Source organism: Caenorhabditis elegans, chromosome IV (genome assembly GCF_000002985.6).
Source record: "Caenorhabditis elegans chromosome IV".
Taxonomy (NCBI): domain Eukaryota; kingdom Metazoa; phylum Nematoda; class Chromadorea; order Rhabditida; family Rhabditidae; genus Caenorhabditis; species Caenorhabditis elegans.
This window is the reverse complement of record NC_003282.8, coordinates 555,626-572,466: the sequence shown is the minus strand read 5'-3', so window position 1 is coordinate 572,466 and position 16,841 is coordinate 555,626. Positions and strand designations below refer to the sequence as shown.

The 16,841-nt window shown below is 38.9% G+C and overlaps 2 protein-coding genes and 6 non-coding genes across 9 annotated transcripts; 4 read left to right on the top strand and 4 right to left on the bottom strand.

The window, feature by feature from the left end:
- Positions 1-1,617: 1,617 nt before the first annotated feature.
- F56A11.5 (MOSC domain-containing protein) lies at positions 1,618-4,099 on the top strand. Of its 2 annotated transcripts, none has more exons than NM_001307585.4 (5): positions 1,618-1,701; positions 2,236-2,355; positions 2,403-2,635; positions 2,685-2,868; positions 3,571-4,099. In NM_001307585.4, the coding sequence occupies exons 1-5, from the start codon at positions 1,633-1,635 to the stop codon at positions 3,991-3,993; spliced, it is 1,029 nt and encodes a 342-aa protein (NP_001294514.1). In that variant the 5' UTR covers positions 1,618-1,632; the 3' UTR covers positions 3,994-4,099. The 2 variants fall into 2 exon arrangements, with proteins under 2 accessions (NP_001294514.1, NP_499948.1); NM_067547.6 differs by having other exon boundaries at positions 1,623-1,701; positions 3,577-4,098.
- A 220-nt stretch (positions 4,100-4,319) lies between these two features.
- On the bottom strand, positions 4,320-13,233 carry efn-4 (Ephrin-4). Its single transcript, NM_067546.6, has 4 exons — positions 13,132-13,233; positions 6,636-6,985; positions 5,383-5,886; positions 4,320-4,715 (listed from the first exon to the last, which is right to left on the bottom strand). Exons 1-4 carry the CDS (start codon positions 13,227-13,229, stop codon positions 4,621-4,623), a joined length of 1,047 nt encoding a protein of 348 aa, NP_499947.1. The 5' UTR covers positions 13,230-13,233; the 3' UTR covers positions 4,320-4,620.
- On the bottom strand, positions 8,182-8,274 carry F56A11.14. The gene has a single exon (NR_101877.1). It is a non-coding gene; the product is annotated as a small nucleolar RNA F56A11.14 (small nucleolar RNA).
- F56A11.10 lies at positions 10,819-10,940 on the top strand. Its single transcript, NR_052877.1, has one exon. It is a non-coding gene; the product is annotated as an Unclassified non-coding RNA F56A11.10 (non-coding RNA).
- F56A11.9 lies at positions 11,542-11,679 on the top strand. The gene has a single exon (NR_052876.1). It is a non-coding gene; the product is annotated as an Unclassified non-coding RNA F56A11.9 (non-coding RNA).
- Positions 13,234-13,345: 112 nt separating the features above from the next.
- F56A11.11 lies at positions 13,346-13,536 on the bottom strand. The gene has a single exon (NR_052874.1). It is a non-coding gene; the product is annotated as an Unclassified non-coding RNA F56A11.11 (non-coding RNA).
- Positions 13,412-13,529, top strand: F56A11.8. The gene has a single exon (NR_052875.1). It is a non-coding gene; the product is annotated as an Unclassified non-coding RNA F56A11.8 (non-coding RNA).
- A 3,075-nt stretch (positions 13,537-16,611) lies between the features above and the next one.
- F56A11.13 lies at positions 16,612-16,749 on the bottom strand. The gene has a single exon (NR_052873.1). It is a non-coding gene; the product is annotated as an Unclassified non-coding RNA F56A11.13 (non-coding RNA).
- Between the last annotated feature and the right edge of the window lie 92 nt (positions 16,750-16,841).

Sequence of the window (16,841 nt, the reverse complement as noted above, 5' to 3'; positions counted from 1 at the left end):
TATTTTACTACTACGACTTTAAATGAGGGCGCATTTATGCTGAATGGGCTCACCAAAAATCGATTTTGAAATCTATTTTAACAGAGGTCTCGTTTCAAAGTCCAAGACTACTTTAAAAAAAGAACAGAATTTGTAGATATTTTGCTCAAAAGACTAAAACTGAATTAAAACCACCGAATTTCATAATGAGGCTTCTCAAAAATTTCTAAGCTCTAGAACATTTTTGGAAGTTTTTGAGAAGTCACATTAATTATGTTTTGGACCATTTTTTCAATCTATTTAAGTGAAACACCCACAAACTCTATTCCGTTTAACGTCGTGTGAATATGCTACTACTATACCATTGGTCTAGACAAAAACGTTATTTTATGATCGTAGAGGGGCAAAATGGGGAAAATACAAAATGCCAATAAAGGTTGAAAAAGGTTGAATTCTTGCCTTTCACAGCCTTTCAAGCGAGAATGGCACAAATACGACTTTACGCGGCCAGATCAATAAGTGTAGATCAAAATTTTTTACGATCGACGTCGCAACAAAATCCAAGACTACTTTAACGTCTTTCCTAGTGAATTTTTACTAGGGATTCTTTTCCCCTATCTAATAAGTTGGTAAATCCAATCTGGTCATTATCAATTTTGTTTTCGTGCACGTCTTACCAATGCTCTGTCACTTCAAAAATTATCCATTATTATTTTCTTTTTCCAATAGATTTAGTGTTCAAACGCAAACATTGTTTCCATCTAATACTATTTCCATTTTGTTGTATAATAGCCCTAGCATACCTACTTACCTACCTGCCTACTTATCGTCTGTTTTCCGGCTCCAGATCCTTGTTGTCCGCTTGACTGAGTGACTGTGAAATGAAAAAAAATTTTTACGTGTTTTTCTAAATGTGGATTTTCTAACGTAAATTCGAGAAAACATGTTCCTTAGCGTGAAACGTGACATTTTTAAAACGTTTTAGCTTTGTTTTTTTTAGTTTTTTAAAATTAATTTTCTCAAAATTATGAAGTTGACAGAATTTGCAACACAGCCTACCAACTGGACGTTATTCACTGAACTGTTTTTACAAATAATGACTTAAAATATGGAACGTGTTCTAGGTAATATCTGCCAGTTGAAAACTAGCTGTTTTCTGAAACTATGCAGATTTGTTAAATAGACATCTGGCTACAATTTGAACTGCTCATAGTAAGTGTTAGGGTAAAAATTAGACTAAAAATATTTAACACGGTCCCCAGTAAAATAATCACTAGGAAAATACGTTAAAGTGGTCTTAAATTTTGTTACGACGTCGATCGTATAAAATTAACTTTTGATCTACGCATATTTGCTCTCCCCCCAACAAACATAGTTTTGATCTACATTTTCTGATCTGCCCGCGTATAATTGAATTTTTGCGGTTCTCGCCTGCTAATGAATCAATTTTTCAAAATTCTCTGGCCAACAACTCTATTTCAAACTATTACTAACCGTTGTTAGGAAAGTTTTTTTTTTCATTTAAAACTAGTTCTTTGACTAGTTCTGAATGTATTAATCAAACATCGCCGTTTCTTATCATTATTATCATTCTTTCATTCGCGTCAGTATCATCATTTTAGGCCTAATTTCACTTTTTTCAGTTTACCAACAATGAACACACTGTATGAGGACCGAAAAGTGATTTTTGGAATACTTGGAACGTCGTTCTTCTCGTGGACAGTAAGTTATATTGATTTATCTTTCTAATATTTAGCTCAGCGGGTGTGAATTCGGCAAATCGGCAAATAGACGGAATTTTTCAATTGGTTTCCCAGAAATTTTTATTTTCAACAAATTATCGATTTGCCTTTAAACCGGAAATTTTGCCGAAAGTTTTTAGAGGGATTTTTTACAAGACGGAAACTCAAAACTGTGCCTTTTTGAAATTTTTTCCGTTTTTCTAGATATTTTCATGGAATTTGCTTATTTTTCAAAATTGATGTAGTAACATTTATAGGACGCGTACAATTTTGCCGATTGAAATTGAAATTCTGAAATGTCCAAAAAAAAATGTGCAACACCACTATTTGCCAAAAATTTTCGGCAATTGCTGTTTTTCCGGCAAATTCGGCAAATCGGCAAAATGTTTAATTCCGGCGATTCTCTGATTTGCCGATTTGCTGGAAGTTCTCAATTCCGGCAATTTTCTAATTTGCCGGAAAAAACCGTTTGCCACCCACATTGAATTCAGCTATCACAATTTCAATGTTTCAGGCTTTCCTGGCACTGAAAGGTTTGGTGAAAAAGTATTCAAAGCCAAAAGCTGAATGGGTTCCAGTCGGCCGAATCAAGAGTCTTCATCTGTATCCGATCAAGTCTTGCAAGGGAAAAGAGGTATTAATTTTAATGAGTTTAACACAATAAATTACCAATAATTGTAGGTCTTCCAATATCGATGCACCCCATTTGGCCCAAGGTTGGGAGAATATTTGGACCGACATTTCCTGGTTATCAATAGTGACGGAAAGTTCTACACTGCCCGAACAAAGCCACAAATGGTTCTGATCGAGACTTTGATTAAAGATGGAATTGTTCGAGTCTCCTATCCAGGCAGGGAAGATGCTCAGTTCAAGATTGAGGATGTGAAGGCAAATAAGGATTTACGCAGTGGATTGTAGCTTTAAAATTTTCGGGGTTCTTATTCACATCTTCACCATTTACAGCCTTCACGTGGATCTTCGTACTGATGGCTATGACTGTGGAGATGCGGTGGCTGAATTCTTCTCGAATGTGCTGGAGGAACCTGGAACTCGTGTGATCATGTACGATACTGGATTGTTCACAGAGAGAACTTGCAAAACGGAAGAAGGATGGTGGAATAATGAAGTTCCCAAGAGAATCGATGATGTGAGTAAGGGGTTTCCGATTTACGCACAGCCTGTGTACTCCACGAGGAGGCTTTTGGTAAACATCTTTTGGCTAAAATTCTTGTTTTTGCCACGATTCTTTTTGTGTAACAATGTTGGAAATTTTGGATTTTTCGTATATATTAGGAGTGCAAACAATTCTTCCGGCAAATCGGCAAACCGGCAAAATGACAAATAAAAATTCCAAACAGACACAGGGGTCTTATAAAACATCCCTCTAAAAATTTCCGACAAATTGAAACAACAAATCGGCAATTTGCCAAAAATCAAAATTTCCGGCAAATCGGCAATCCGGCAATTTGCCGAATTGCCGAATTTGTCAACAAAAAACCTAATGAAAGGAAATGTTTGAGCATAATGGGTAAAATTATCAGAATTATCATTTTCAAGATTTTTTTTACCGTAGAAATTGCACAATTCCAGACATTTTCCAGTAGTAGAATTTGAAACTTCACACATTTTTTAAATGAAATTTCAAAGAATTTTGATATTTCCTGCGAAAAATTCTTGATGTGGTTTCAAGTAGCAAAATACAATTTTTTTTTCTTATTCAAAACGGAGTATTTTAGCCAAAAACTGCTGCTCCTCGGGGAGCACACGAATTGCGTAAATCTGCAACGATTATTTTAACCTATTTTTCACTCTAAAACCCTGTTTTTATCGGGAAAACATTTCAAAAAAGTTTCAGACCGCCTACGCCGACCTGGCTCCCTACATGATTACAAGCCAAGCTTCTCTGGATGACCTCAACTCAAAGCTCGATCAAAATGTCTCCTCAATCAACTTCCGTCCATGTATCGTTGTAGACGACTGTGCCGCATGGGATGAAGACAAATGGCTTGATCTACGTATCGGCGATGTTGAAATGCAGTGTTTCAAGCCGTGTACCAGATGCATTCTCACCACCGTCAACCCAGAAACTGGAACCAAGGACAAGGACATGCAACCGTTGAAGAAGCTCCGCGAGTTTCGTCTTGGTCCCGGAAAACTGCGCCAGGAGTTTGGAGAAAGCCCGATCTTTGGAGTCAATGCAGGACTTGTGAAGACGGGATATATTCATGTCGGACAAACTGTCTGGGCCAAATACAAGCCGTCGGCCTTCTGAGATAATTATTTGACATGTTTTATCGTTTATTATTTGCTATATTTGCTCGAATTTTTATTGTATGTAAATTGAAAAAGCTCCCGAATGAATGTATATTTATGGAAAAATTGCAGTACTCAGCTAATCGATTTCACATCGGCACCGAAGCTACAGTAATATCACGTCGGCACCAGCTTAATTCGCATCGGCGCCGAAATAGCTGATTGGTGCCGACTTCAGACGCATCGGCACCGAAGCCCGTGGGGATGTTCTCCCACTTTGCCTTTGCTGAATGAAAAGTTTTCTGGAAATATGATTTGCAGTGAATTTTGTAAATTTTAGCTCAATTAATTATAAAAATCTTTATATACAACAAAAAAAATCAAGCATCTCAATTGATGAACATTCTAATTGATGAGAGGAAAACTGGAAGCTATAGAAATTCTAACTCGAGCGTGTGAACCCGTCACATGTTTGACAAAAAAATACTATTCAAAACCGGTGAGCAAAGAGAGAGAGACGGAAGGGTGAAGCTGGGAAAAGCATGGAACAACCTGATTTTGGGGGATATGTGAATTTAAGCCGGATGGCTCGATAATCACAATGGAAATTGGGAAGAGCTTGGGAACAAAAGGGAAGAAAATAAAATTAATATAGAACATAGATTACAGCTAGTAAAATTGCAAAATTTGTTGATAATGAAGTTGAAGATGATGAATATTCCAAGGATTTTACAGCAAGATCTGAAAATTTTTGAATTACTAAAAAAATTTTGTCAGTCAGTTTTCGCAAATTTTTTATAAGTAAAAATCTAATGCTTTTTGTTTGAGAATATTATGGCGTTTTTAAAGTTTTTTAAAGGATTTTTGACATCCAAACCAGAAACTCAAACGTTTTTTTGGTATATTTCCCTTTGAGACCCAAATTATAGGGGCGGTGCGTATAAGTTTCAAGTTAGAGCGCGTTTGCAATTTGATCTCAAAAGGCACCTTTTTTGCGCCCCGCGTTTTTTTAGGTTTTTCTCAGACTACATCGAAAAAAAATACCGAAAAATACCCGGAAAACGATTAAAAAATTAAATTGAAATTAAAATTTAAAAAATTCAAAAATTTTCTGATACCAAAAAATATTTTAAAAAATTCTAATTATTCACAAAATCATTCTCAGAAATTCAGCTTTTTTTTCGAAAATCTGAAAATTTTAATTTAAAAAACAAACACGCTACGAAAAAGTTGTTTCAAAAATATTGAGAAATTCAAAATTTATCGAAAGTTATTTTTAAAATTTAAAACATTTTCCGAAAAAATTTACTATGAAAATCCAAATTTCATCGAACTTTTTTTAAAAAAGAAATTCAAACTTTTCGGAAAAATGCACATTTCTCCTGAATCAAAAATTCAAAGTCCTTACCATTCTCCTCGTGAATTTCAAAATCCCTTTGATAAGAAATCCTCTCATCAGCATTCTGATATGCATTATTCATTAGATCAGCCACATATTGCACGTTCACCGGATGCCATCCGTCTTTTTCCGAACTTTTCTGCGCGATCGCCTCTTTCTCGTTTTCAAATGTGCCAGTTTTGCCAGCCTGAGCCATTTGGACAACCTTCATAAATTGCTGATTCTCAACTCCTGCCGTCTCCAATTGCGATGGTCTTCGAAACTTTGGATTCGTCGATCCTTCCAAGTCCCTCGGCAGCAGATGGGCATTGTCGTTATCTGAATCTTCATCCTCCTGTCCGCCCATCAATTCGGCGCTCGCAGTTGTCACAAAATCCTCCTGTCGGCGAGTTGGTGCTCGGCGAGTTGGGTGAGGTTGACTGGCAGACACTTTCATCGAGAGCCGCATGTTTTGAGATTCACATAATCCGTACATCCGATGGTTGGTGCCATTCGCTTTTCCAGTCGATGTTGCTGGAAATTTGGAAGTTTTTAAAGGTCTTGAAGCGACATGGCTACTGTAACAGTTAATTTCAAGGTGCACTCCTTGCCGGTTAATCTCCAAAAAATGGTGGAGGTACCAGAGCTGTGCGGGAACCGAGATTTTCGGCAACCGGCAATTTCCGAAATTGCCGAACCCAAAAGTTTCGGCAACCGGCAATTTTTGGTTGCCGAACCTTCGGCAACTTTCCGCCAACCGGCAACCAGGTTTCAAGTTTTTTTTTTGTTGAAATTATACTTTTGATAACTGGGAGAAGCCTAAGGTTCTCGCAGTGCTATACTGCTGTAGATCCCCTTATAAGGGGTTTTGGACATTTTTGAACATTATTTTGGAAAACTGATACTAGTAGATTCAGCATGTTAAAAACCCATGAATGTATGTACAAATTCATTTTGATTCCTCAAACATTGGGCACACAAGAGCAAAAAGTTGCTCGAAAATTTCCATTTTTCGAAAAGCATCAAAATTTTTAATAACGTATGAAAATTTAGGTTTTTTGGCATTCTGAATCCGGTATGAATATCAAAAATACCCTAAGCCCTGAAGGGTCCTAAAGCAGTTCTGAGTACTGTTGTGAGGTCACCTGAATGCCTACTTGCCTACGCTGAACTAAATCTTTCCTAACAAAAAATCTATGGGATTTCTGGACGGCAATTTGTTTTTCAAAAACAACGACTTTCACGAGACTACACTTCAAAATATCTTTTTCAAAAAAACTCACTCATATAATAATACGTCTGCCCTGGTTGATACTCTTTCCCATTCGGAATAGGATTGAGCTGCCTGATGAGCTGAGCCACATTCTTCGGCGGAACTTTCTGCTTCTTCCAGTCTTCCCGTCTTCCGCCACTCAACTGCTGAGTTCTGAGCACCTTCTCTGCAGTCCCTTCGGGTGCACACCGTATAACTTCTCTCGAGTGTGACTCCAGAGCACAGTCATCCATCGCGAACTCGGTTACTTCATAGACAATCAGGTACTCGCCATCGTTTCGTCCCTCCTCATTGTCCGGACACACAAATCGAACAACGTCTCCCATTCGAACTTCGATCGTTGGCTGCCGATTTCGGAACCTGAAACAGAAAACTTTTGTCACTTAGAGACCTTCATTTCCGGTTGCCCATTAATGAAGAAACATACAAAGAGGGTAACGCTTCCGGATCATTGGATCCGATTCCTCGCCCGTAAATCAAATAATCCGTATTCCCTTCCCCTCTACAACAGCAGCAGCTTGCGCAATTCGACTAATTGGCGGTGTCATTCTACTGTAAGCTCTCCTCATAAAGAGAGCCCCAGAAGAAGCACAAAGACGTGCGCCAAAAGGACCCCTTTTGCAAATACCGACTCTATTACCATTCGAGACATGTGTCAATGTACTTGAGCGCTGGTGGGAAGAAGCACTTGACACAAATGAGTTCACCGTGCTCAGTGTTGGAACGTTAGTGAGATTGTAAGATTTTGCCAATTATCAATGTTTACCCTACCCCCGTCCATTCCGAATTCATCAGGAACATGTGCACACGCTAATACCATTCCAAAAGAGCGAGATGCCACCTGCCACCGTCTGCCAAAAAGACAAATAAATTGACAGCCATTTGACAACAATCATCCCGTACTTTGTGTTATTCTTCTATCTACCATCCCTGGCTTAATAGGAGAAAATGAATGGGTGTGAAAATTGTGAAATCTCAGGCAGAGTATCACATTTCCGAGTGTGGGTCACTCACTCAATTTGCCACCCAATTCCGAGGTGGTTTTGTTCACTTTTTACAATGTGTTCGTGTCGTTGGTTGGTTTCCCTCATAAATTCTGAGCGTTTACGACCCTCAAGTTGTTACCACGAAAAGGTCCACATTTTATGAGGAAGGGGAGCATCAAGTAGTGGTAAATGAGCCAAAAAGTGGTGTGTTTAATGGTGGGTGACGGCTGCCGGGGTGGTCGGTTTTTCTACCGATTGTCGAAATTACGACATTTTTCGGCTATTCGAGCTTATCAAACTTATGCTTCAGTTTATCGAACTTATCAGTTTCCGCTTAGCTTCAGCTTAATCTAAAAAAGAATCATTGAACAACCAAACTACGGAAAATTAGGTCGAAATTGGTTATCGGTACCGTGGGCCGGCGAATGGAGTTGAAAAAAAAACTGGCACAATTTTAACCGATTTTTTTTTGGTGTATAAGATCCTTACAAGCTTCTCTTCAGTTATTACACCCTACACAAAAAACATAATGAAAAGCTCAGTGTTCCGAACTTGCCGAAATTTTTTTTTCGAAATCTAGAAAGTTAGCTCTAATGGCAATGCATTTTGCCATTTCGTCGAAAACTTGCCGAATTTTTTTGTTGTTAACAACCTCGGCAATTCCCTGAAATTGCTGAAAATTCCTCTGCCCGCCCTGCTTCTCCTCCCTTCCTTTTTTGTGCAAATTACTGGACAGGTGGCCGGTCCTCTCTGTCGCCCCAAAAAGTCATATGTGTTGTATTGTGTTGTAAAACAGTGTGTTGAGGTTAATTGCTAATAATGAGTTCGGCATTTCTTCGCGCTGCCCTTTGTTCATCTGATTCACGATTCTTGGCTGGTGCAGACGTTCGTTGAATCCCAATTACCGTAATCCGATGTGACATGATGAATTAAAATATTTATAAAATTTGCTGCTGGATCGTACCTATACCTGTCGCCGTACATACACACGGCGCGACCCCATAAATTAATCGGCAGTTCATAATTGTAGATGATGATGATGATGATGGTAAATAGGAATAAGACGAAGTCATAAATTTAATCAAATAGAGTTCGGAGGGGCCCCCTGTCGTCATGTATGACTCGTCCTTATCAAGATGCGCGGCCCGCTTTTTTACCCCCTCTCTTTTCTCCTTCATTTCTTTCTCGTTTTCTGAAGAGAGCGAGCAAAATTGCCACTACACGACGAGAAGAGGAAAACCCAACTCAATTATCCCCATTTTAAACGAAATTTACTCTGCCTCTTTTTGGAGTCGTCACCCTATATATGGCATACAAACTCTACATATAAGAAGAAAACGCCACACTATTATAGAATCATCTTCTTGAAGGGCAGCGGGAGGAGAGCCCAACAACAATAATAATAATAAAGTAGTGCTCTGATGGAGCTGCGTTCCCACGGACCACAAATCTCGGTGACCCTGGAGAGTAAACACTTTTACTGCATATCAAAACATGTTTAAAAATTCATCGCGACTCGAAGAAGTATTGAATATGTCCCCACCACATATGCCAGCAGACGTTCTGTGTTAATACAAACACGTGTTGCGCAACCGGCTCTCCCGGGAGGAGCTCATCGCATAAATTTTGATCATCTCGACGACGACGAACCACCCGCAACTATTATTATTACGCAAACTTATTGCTATGGACAAACACACAGTTCTGGTGCACAATAAAATAAAGAACTTGAATGGGATTAGGAGGATCGAATTTCTTGTTCGATTGGTCCCAAGTCCCCAGAGCCTTCCAGTCTTTCACCCCAAGTGTCATGCCAATTTGTTATCAATCGGATCAATCATCCGAGATTGACCCCCCCCCCCTCTACCTTTTCCCGCCAAACGTAAGTGAGTGGGATTCTGAGTGACGTCCAAATTAGGATCGGAACTCATCCGAGCGTGTCTCTCTCTCTCTCCCGCCATGATACATCCGAGGACGAACTGTATACGTGTTGTCGTGGTGGTGAATGACACATCATCTTACAACACCTACTCAAAAATCACGCCTCCCTACGTATTCCTCGAATTCCGTCATGCGTTACGGAGAAGACAAAACATCCCGAATTTGAGGAGTTGTGATGATTCCAAAACGGAAATTGGTTGCCCCCTAGTAGTACAAAGAAGCGAAGCCAGAGCTTCAGTTACCAGTGGGGAATGCAAATAAACAAGTACACGTGTCAATGACCCTTCAGGTTAATCCCAACCTTCCGGGGGCCATGGTCAATAGGTGCTTGTCCAAGATTAACTTGCCCCCGTTCAAGGGGATATTCCGTAAAAAACCTTGCACTGTTACATATTCATACGTCTCATTTCTCAAATTGGCCCCCATTTTCCTTTTTTTTTTCCTTGTTCACTGCCACCAGCCAACCTTTTCTCAAATTGAGCAAAATTGAGCAAAGACTGCTTCTACCAAATAAGCTCTTGTTTATCCGGAACCACTCTCTCTTTCGCAGGTAATTAACCGCGCGTGTGCTCACAGCATCCGAGAACCTCTTATTATTTGAAACATGACCAGAAGACAAATGAGTTCATAAGTCTGGATTATCTAGTCCCGTATCAAAAGCAGCTTCATTAGTCCACATATTCATTCCCATGACAACTTGAAAGGTACAAGTCTTGCAACACACAAGTTAAAGTCAAGAAGTAATTTGCATTGGATATAACACTTGCCCCCTTTTCTTTTTGATTTAGTAATGCGTGGAGCAGCCCTGAGCCCTGAGCCTTTAGCCCTGAGCTCCTTGAGCTCCTCTGCGTTTTAGATAAATTGAAACGTACAAAATGTACGTGATTGCTCATTCAAACGACGGATATGTTTGTGTGTGTGTGTGCTTTCGCGGATATTGGACATCGTGTTGAATATGGAAGATGGGACATTGAGGGAGAGAATGAGGCAAAAAAAAACATATGCCAGCCAGTTGGTGTCAACAGTCAACAGGCTTCTGCTGTCAATTCAATTCAATTTAGAGACTCTGCTTTTGAACCTTCAGACCAGATGAATATCAGTTTAATTGGCTGTTCTTTCTCCCCCTGTCATACTTCATTAAAATGGGGTATATCAAGTACTAATTACTAATTTGCATGCGGTCATTGAAAGCACCGATTGCGTAAAAAAACCTGCACAGATGGGTCATGGTGGGGGACTCTTCTAATTTTCAGATTAACCCATGAAGAACGATATAATCATCTTCATCAGGAAGGCCCTCGGTCTTTATTATTATTATTATTGTAACGGAGGGGAGACAAATCTATTGGCCGGCGGCACCTTTCAAAAGAAGTGTGCACCGGGGTGCCTGTAAATCTTGGTGGACCGTCATCCTTGCGCGCGCGCACATAGACTTTCGCGTCCTTCCAAGAGTCCCAATAACAAAAGAATGTAGATTTGCATTCAGTATCCTACTCCTACTCATATGCAAATTTACTACACAATCTTTAGGTATGAGAACCCCCCCCCCCCCCTAGTATCTTTTAAATCTCAACAAATCCATCACAGGTGTTCTAGGGGGAAAGTTTGTGATCATCTCACACCTTCTAAGCGATCCCATCAAACCGCCGCGGCTATTACCATCTTTTAATGATGTGCGACGACGACGACGGCGTGTATCGTCGGCAAAGTCAAAAGTCCCGATCAGGAAGATAGCCTCCAAAAATGTAGGTGAAACAGGTGTTTTTTACCTAAGAGTTTTAGGTGGTCTTTGTCTCGTTTGCATGTCCTGGCCAAAAAAGTAGTATCAATAGCCACTGTGTGCGGTAATGAGTGTGTTGCGTGGAGCCCCCTTTCAAGACTTCCGACTTGCTAAACAAAACTCTTTTGGTGATGACGTAATCATAAGACACACCCGATATGGAACATATGCACCACGCGCAGAAAATTTTCGAAAAACCACAACCTAAGGTTATACCTCAGCAGATTATTACAAGGATAAGGGCGGGGGAGCGGCGCGACCGTAAATCATACGCCGCCTGGGCCCAGAAGACGACGAACGATAAATTCTGAATCAGGAGGTCAGATCGAAAACGGCGTACAGAAGATGTCAAGTGCATTGACCCTACTAAAAATGTCATCGTTGGGACCACCCATCCAATAACAGAAAGCCGGAAATGGGAATGCTCTTCAAAAAGTGAAACCGAGAAGAGAGCAAGGAGTAGAGGAGCAATTTTCGTCGTCGTCGTCGTAGACCTACTTTTAATCGCATCAAATATGTCTAGTACATACACATATAGACCACCCTGAGAGAGAAAGAGAGAGGACCCTCTTCTCGTATTTCCACACCTGAGTTGCATAACGTACACACCATCTTAAGCCCCTCGAAAAAAAACCAATGAGCAAACACAATGCTCAAGTATGAGCAGTATATTGATATTACTCCAAGTAAATCTTGACCATGCACACACACACACACACACACACACACACATCCGGTACGGGGGCTAGGTGACTTATCTCAGTATGTCATCGATAATTACCATAGTATGGTGTGCTAATCTAGCAAAATCTTGAACGCTCAATATTCTGGGAAACTCCATTATTCCATAAAATTGGGCGACACACCTAGTTAACTCTCGAGTTGACACCTGACAAAAAAAAGTGACACCGACCTCCACAGTGCGCATTGTTATGCAAATAGCACGCGGGTTCGCATACCGTTAAAATGATCAGCAAGTATTGAAAAGAAAGACGGGTGTACGGGGAGGTCGACTACTTCTAAAGTCTTAGGGAAGTAACGTAATTTCCTTTACACCCTCAAACTATTTTCCGAAATTGAAGACGTATATCTCAGTTGTCTTTTGTTTTATCAAAAAGTGTTTTACTATGAAAATGTAGAAAAATATTTTTTGCATATTTTTTTAGTTAACCGTTTTTTGATAAAATCAAAAAGAACCGAGATATAAGCTGTCAAAGTGGAGCGCTGCCCGACTCCTTGGCTTTACTTTGACGTTGTAAATCTCACTTGGTTTCAAATTTATCAAAACATTTTCTACTACAAAAATGTAGAAAAATACTTAGCGCGTACTTTCCTATTTAAAACTTTTTTGAAAAAAGTTAAAACAAGCGAGATTTGCATACCTAATGGAGTAAAAACGAAAAAACGGCTAAGAAAAATTGCTCAACTGCTAAAGTCTAAAATCAATTCAAATCTCAAATCACCCTCGCTCCTTTCAAATTCTAAAAGACGGACATGGGTAAACAAGGTGAATTTGAGAAGCAGGTGTACCAAGCACCTCTCTCCATTAAAGAATTTCTAGTGGGGGTCCGGTGTATGCGGCAAAACAATGCATCCGAGATAACGACTCCCTCCTCCCGTCACATTTACAATTTATAAGATGAAGAGCCCTGGAGTTTTCGAGCATCTGCGGAGCCTTATCGGCGAGAACCAAACAATAAGTAGTTTCGAACGTTTCACCCCTGATTACTGTTTGCTCAACTTGATAAGATAATAGGTTACCGCGAGCGCGGGAATCGTACTATTAAATGTAGACTTACAGTGAATTTGTAGAGTTCCAGTAGACAATGTGCTCGTCTGCAGCGGCCAGTCCGAGTAGCAAAAATGTTGTTATTAAAAATTCGAAGAATTGTTTCATATTGCTGAAAATTGAAAAATATAGAAAATTGGGTGTAGGAACAAACTAAAAAATAAGTGAAAAATTTTTAAAAAGAAAAGTAAGATAGCATCGGAAAAATTGAGTAAGGCACAAAAATGAACAGGTAAGATGAAAATAGGTCTAAAGTCTAAATGTTTGTGTGCACACACATTTGATGAAAAGGGGGTGAACTGACCACTACTATGCAGTAGGAGACACGCGTCTCCGGAGAGCGCGCAGAGAAAATGAAGGTGGTGGCGGAGAAGGCGGGACTTACAGGGAAATAAGACGGGGGGGGGGGGGGCATCTGTTGGGACGGGTGTCGTCGGGGCGGGAAAAGGCAAGAAGAAGTAGAGGATTGAAATATGAGAAGTGAGTGAGAAGCCAACAGGACCGTCTCCTCCGGAAAAAGAGCCTATTAAAATGAGGATGAGCTGGATGAAGACGAGCAGTAGAAGTAGAAGAGCATGACTTTTTTTTTTTTTTTGAGAAATGAAATGGCAGCAATTAAGTCGTGAGAAGAGTTGAGAGCTAATCAAACGGGGAATAGGGTAAGTTGGAAGGGGAGGGAAAAAGTTGGATATTTTCAAGAATTTTTTTAAAAGTTCTAGATTTTCTGAGAATTTTAGAAAAATTTTTGAACGAATTTTTCCAGATCTTTCCAGAAAGTTCTAGTATTTTTGTGGCATTTTTTTGTACTTTGTGGGATCAAAATAGCTAACCCTTCTGCGTTAAAAATTAGTTTTTTTTTTTGATAAAGAAGAATTTAAATTCTGCTTTTTGCGGCAAAATTTTTATGGCAATAGTTTTTGAAAAATTGAAATTTTGGTAAAACTATATAATTTTGGAAATTTACAAAATTTGCGCCAATAAATGTAATTCTGTAAAAATTAAAATTTCAAATTTTGCGCCAAATTTACTAGAAATTTATTTTTCAAATCAAATTCAATATTCATTTATTCACAAGAAAAAGGATTTCTCATTTTCCAATTTCAAAAAAAAATAGGTGGGAAATTACAAATTTTCTTGAAAATTGTATCTTTAAAAATGTAGAAAATAGGTCATAGGTAGGTAGGCAGGTACAAGGTAGGCAGGCACGCAGGCATCGGGAAGGTGGGCATTAAAATGTTCAAGAACTTCCAAAAAACTTTTTAGAAAGTTCTAGATTTTCTGAGAATTTTTAAAAATTTTAGAGAATTTTCAATGATTTCATAGGATTACCTGAAATTTTTACAGGTTTAAAAAAAATTGAAAGAATTTTTCAAGAATTTTCCAGAACTTTCAAAAACTTCCAAGAACTTTTTGAAAAGTTCTGAAAATTTTTGAGCATATTTTTTTAGCATTTACTAGAATTTTCAAGGGTTTTCATGTTTTTCAGAAGGATTTTCAAAATACTTTAAGACATTTTTATAATTTCCAAAAATTTTCCAGAAATTTCTGGAATTTCCAGGAATTTTGGAATAATTTGTTAGGATTTTCAAGTTTCCCAAAGTTTCAAAACTTCCTAAAATTTTAGAGCACTGCCTAGAATTTCAGAAAATTTTCCAAGGATTAAAACGAATTGATATTTTCGGTACTTGTGTATTATACTTTAGGAATAGTGTTTTCCTAATTTTAAGCCTAAAATTCCACACGTTTTTATTTAAAAAGTTAAAAAATTAATTTATAAAATGGCGGGGGTATAATACACAAGTACCATATTTTCATGGATTTTGGAGAATTTTCCAGAATTTGCTAAAAATTTTCAAAAATTTTTTTTCTGTATTTCAATTGATTTTCTATAATGGTCTAGAATTTTCACAAATTTTCAAGAATTTTCCAGACTTTTCTATAATTTTCTATAATACTGAAGTCTTCCAAGTTTTTTGAAATAAATTTTCAGAATTTTCAAAGATTTCAAACCTAAGTTCTAAGCGGTCGGCAGGCGGGCAGGAGTAAGGTAGGTACTTCGGTAGGTATGTAGGTATGCTGTGTGCACACAGGTAGGTAGGGGGGGGGGCAGGCGGGTAGGTATAAACTAGGCATTTAGGTAGGTGTGTTTTGCTTCTAAATATTCAATTTCTTAGATATTTTTCCCGCTTAAAAAATAGATTTTCAGATTAAAGCATAAGATATTCTAGAACACAAATTGTTTTTCTCCTCTGCCCAAACAAAATTGCATACATCCAAATCTGGATTGAAACGGAATCTAATCAACTAGTTTAGATCTCCAGTTACGTCACTACTAGAATATTTGAAAATAGTCGCAAATTTGTTTGCCCCCCCCCCCCCCCCCCACCTCATCGTATATTTTATCATTCATTTTTACACTCTCCAATCACAAAGGGATTCCTCCCGCCAGTCTGTGACTCATTTTTTGGCGCGCAATTGGAAATTCGGAAATTTGAATGTAGAGATATGTACATAGATAAAGGTGTATGCATACATCTGAATTGGAAAAGCCCGCCGAAATGAAAAAAAAAAGAAGTAGGAGAAAGTTGGAACTGTAACCCAGTAACAAAGTCAACACACAACAAGCGGCGGATTTTAATGGAATCGGGTGAGGAGGAGGAGGCGCTGGGGACAACTAATGCATTCCGCACAACAAAATCATAGGATTTTCCGATTGATTTCAAAATTGTGTTGTTCTTGTTGTGTTACAGATTATTTTTTAATTTAATTTCTTCATTTTGCTTATTTTTCTGACATGGGAAGGCTTACGTCACGAATTCCAAAGATTTTTTGTATTTTCTGATTTTCTAGTACTTGTACTTTGGAAAGCAGAAGCGATTGGAGTTCTGCAGGCACGTCTTCCAGCATACTACTCCGTGCCTACCTGCCTGCTTAGTGCCTACACGTCTACATGCCTACCTACCTACTTTTCTGTCTAGCTAATGCCTATCATGCCTAACTGCCCATGTGTATATTTCCTGCATTCGTACCTAATTGCGTGTTTTTTTAAACATTATGCCTACCCACCTACATGCCTGCCTTAATGCCTTTCTCATGCCTACCTACATACCTGCCTACCCCATGCCCACATGTCTACATGCCTCTCTATCTACGTCATTGCCTATGTGGCTACCTCATGCCTATCTACCTACGTGCCAAATTCCTGCCTAGCTACCTACTTGCCTACCTACCACTTGCCTCCTGCCGACCTACCGCATCGCCAGCTGCCTACGTGCCTACCGAATGCCTTCCTGCCTACGTGCGTGAAAAGCCAAAATCTAGACAAAAAACCAAAAACCAAAAATATATTATTTCCGCTCTATTTTTATTCAAATCGCATTGCTAAACAAATTGTACACATTTCTAATCAAAATCTCCACAAAAAAAGTCAGAAACTCTGATATAGATTAGATTTTTCGGAAAAATGCGCGCGGCCAGGGTGGTTCTGCAGTCTTTCTGCATCCGAAACTATTCATGCGTCAAATTTATGACCGTTTTTTCAAGTCTAACCGCTTTTTCACTTTTTGTTGGAAAAAACGAAAAGGATCGCTTTTCTTTTGTTCCATTTCGAAAATGGGATATGATATATGAATGATGGAATGAAAAATAGCAGGCGCAAACAAAAAAAGAGTTTTTTAGGCCAAACTTACAATTAGGCCAAGGCTTGGGCTTAGGCTTAGG

Excerpts from the sequence above, each read along its gene's own strand:
- F56A11.5 (NM_001307585.4), top strand. The coding sequence starts at position 1,633 with ATGAACACACTGTATGAGGACCGAAAAGTGATTTTTGGAATACTTGGA. Across the intron at positions 1,702-2,235 it reads CGTCGTTCTTCTCGTGGACA|GCTTTCCTGGCACTGAAAGG; the intron begins GTAAGTTATATT and ends TCAATGTTTCAG. Across the intron at positions 2,869-3,570 it reads TTCCCAAGAGAATCGATGAT|TTTCAGACCGCCTACGCCGA; the intron begins GTGAGTAAGGGG and ends ATTTCAAAAAAG.
- efn-4 (NM_067546.6), bottom strand. The coding sequence starts at position 13,229 with ATGAAACAATTCTTCGAATTTTTAATAACAACATTTTTGCTACTCGGA. Across the intron at positions 6,986-13,131 it reads TGGAACTCTACAAATTCACT|GTTCCGAAATCGGCAGCCAA; the intron begins GTAAGTCTACAT and ends TTTCTGTTTCAG. Across the intron at positions 4,716-5,382 it reads TGAAATTCACGAGGAGAATG|ATCTTGCTGTAAAATCCTTG; the intron begins GTAAGGACTTTG and ends AAAAATTTTCAG.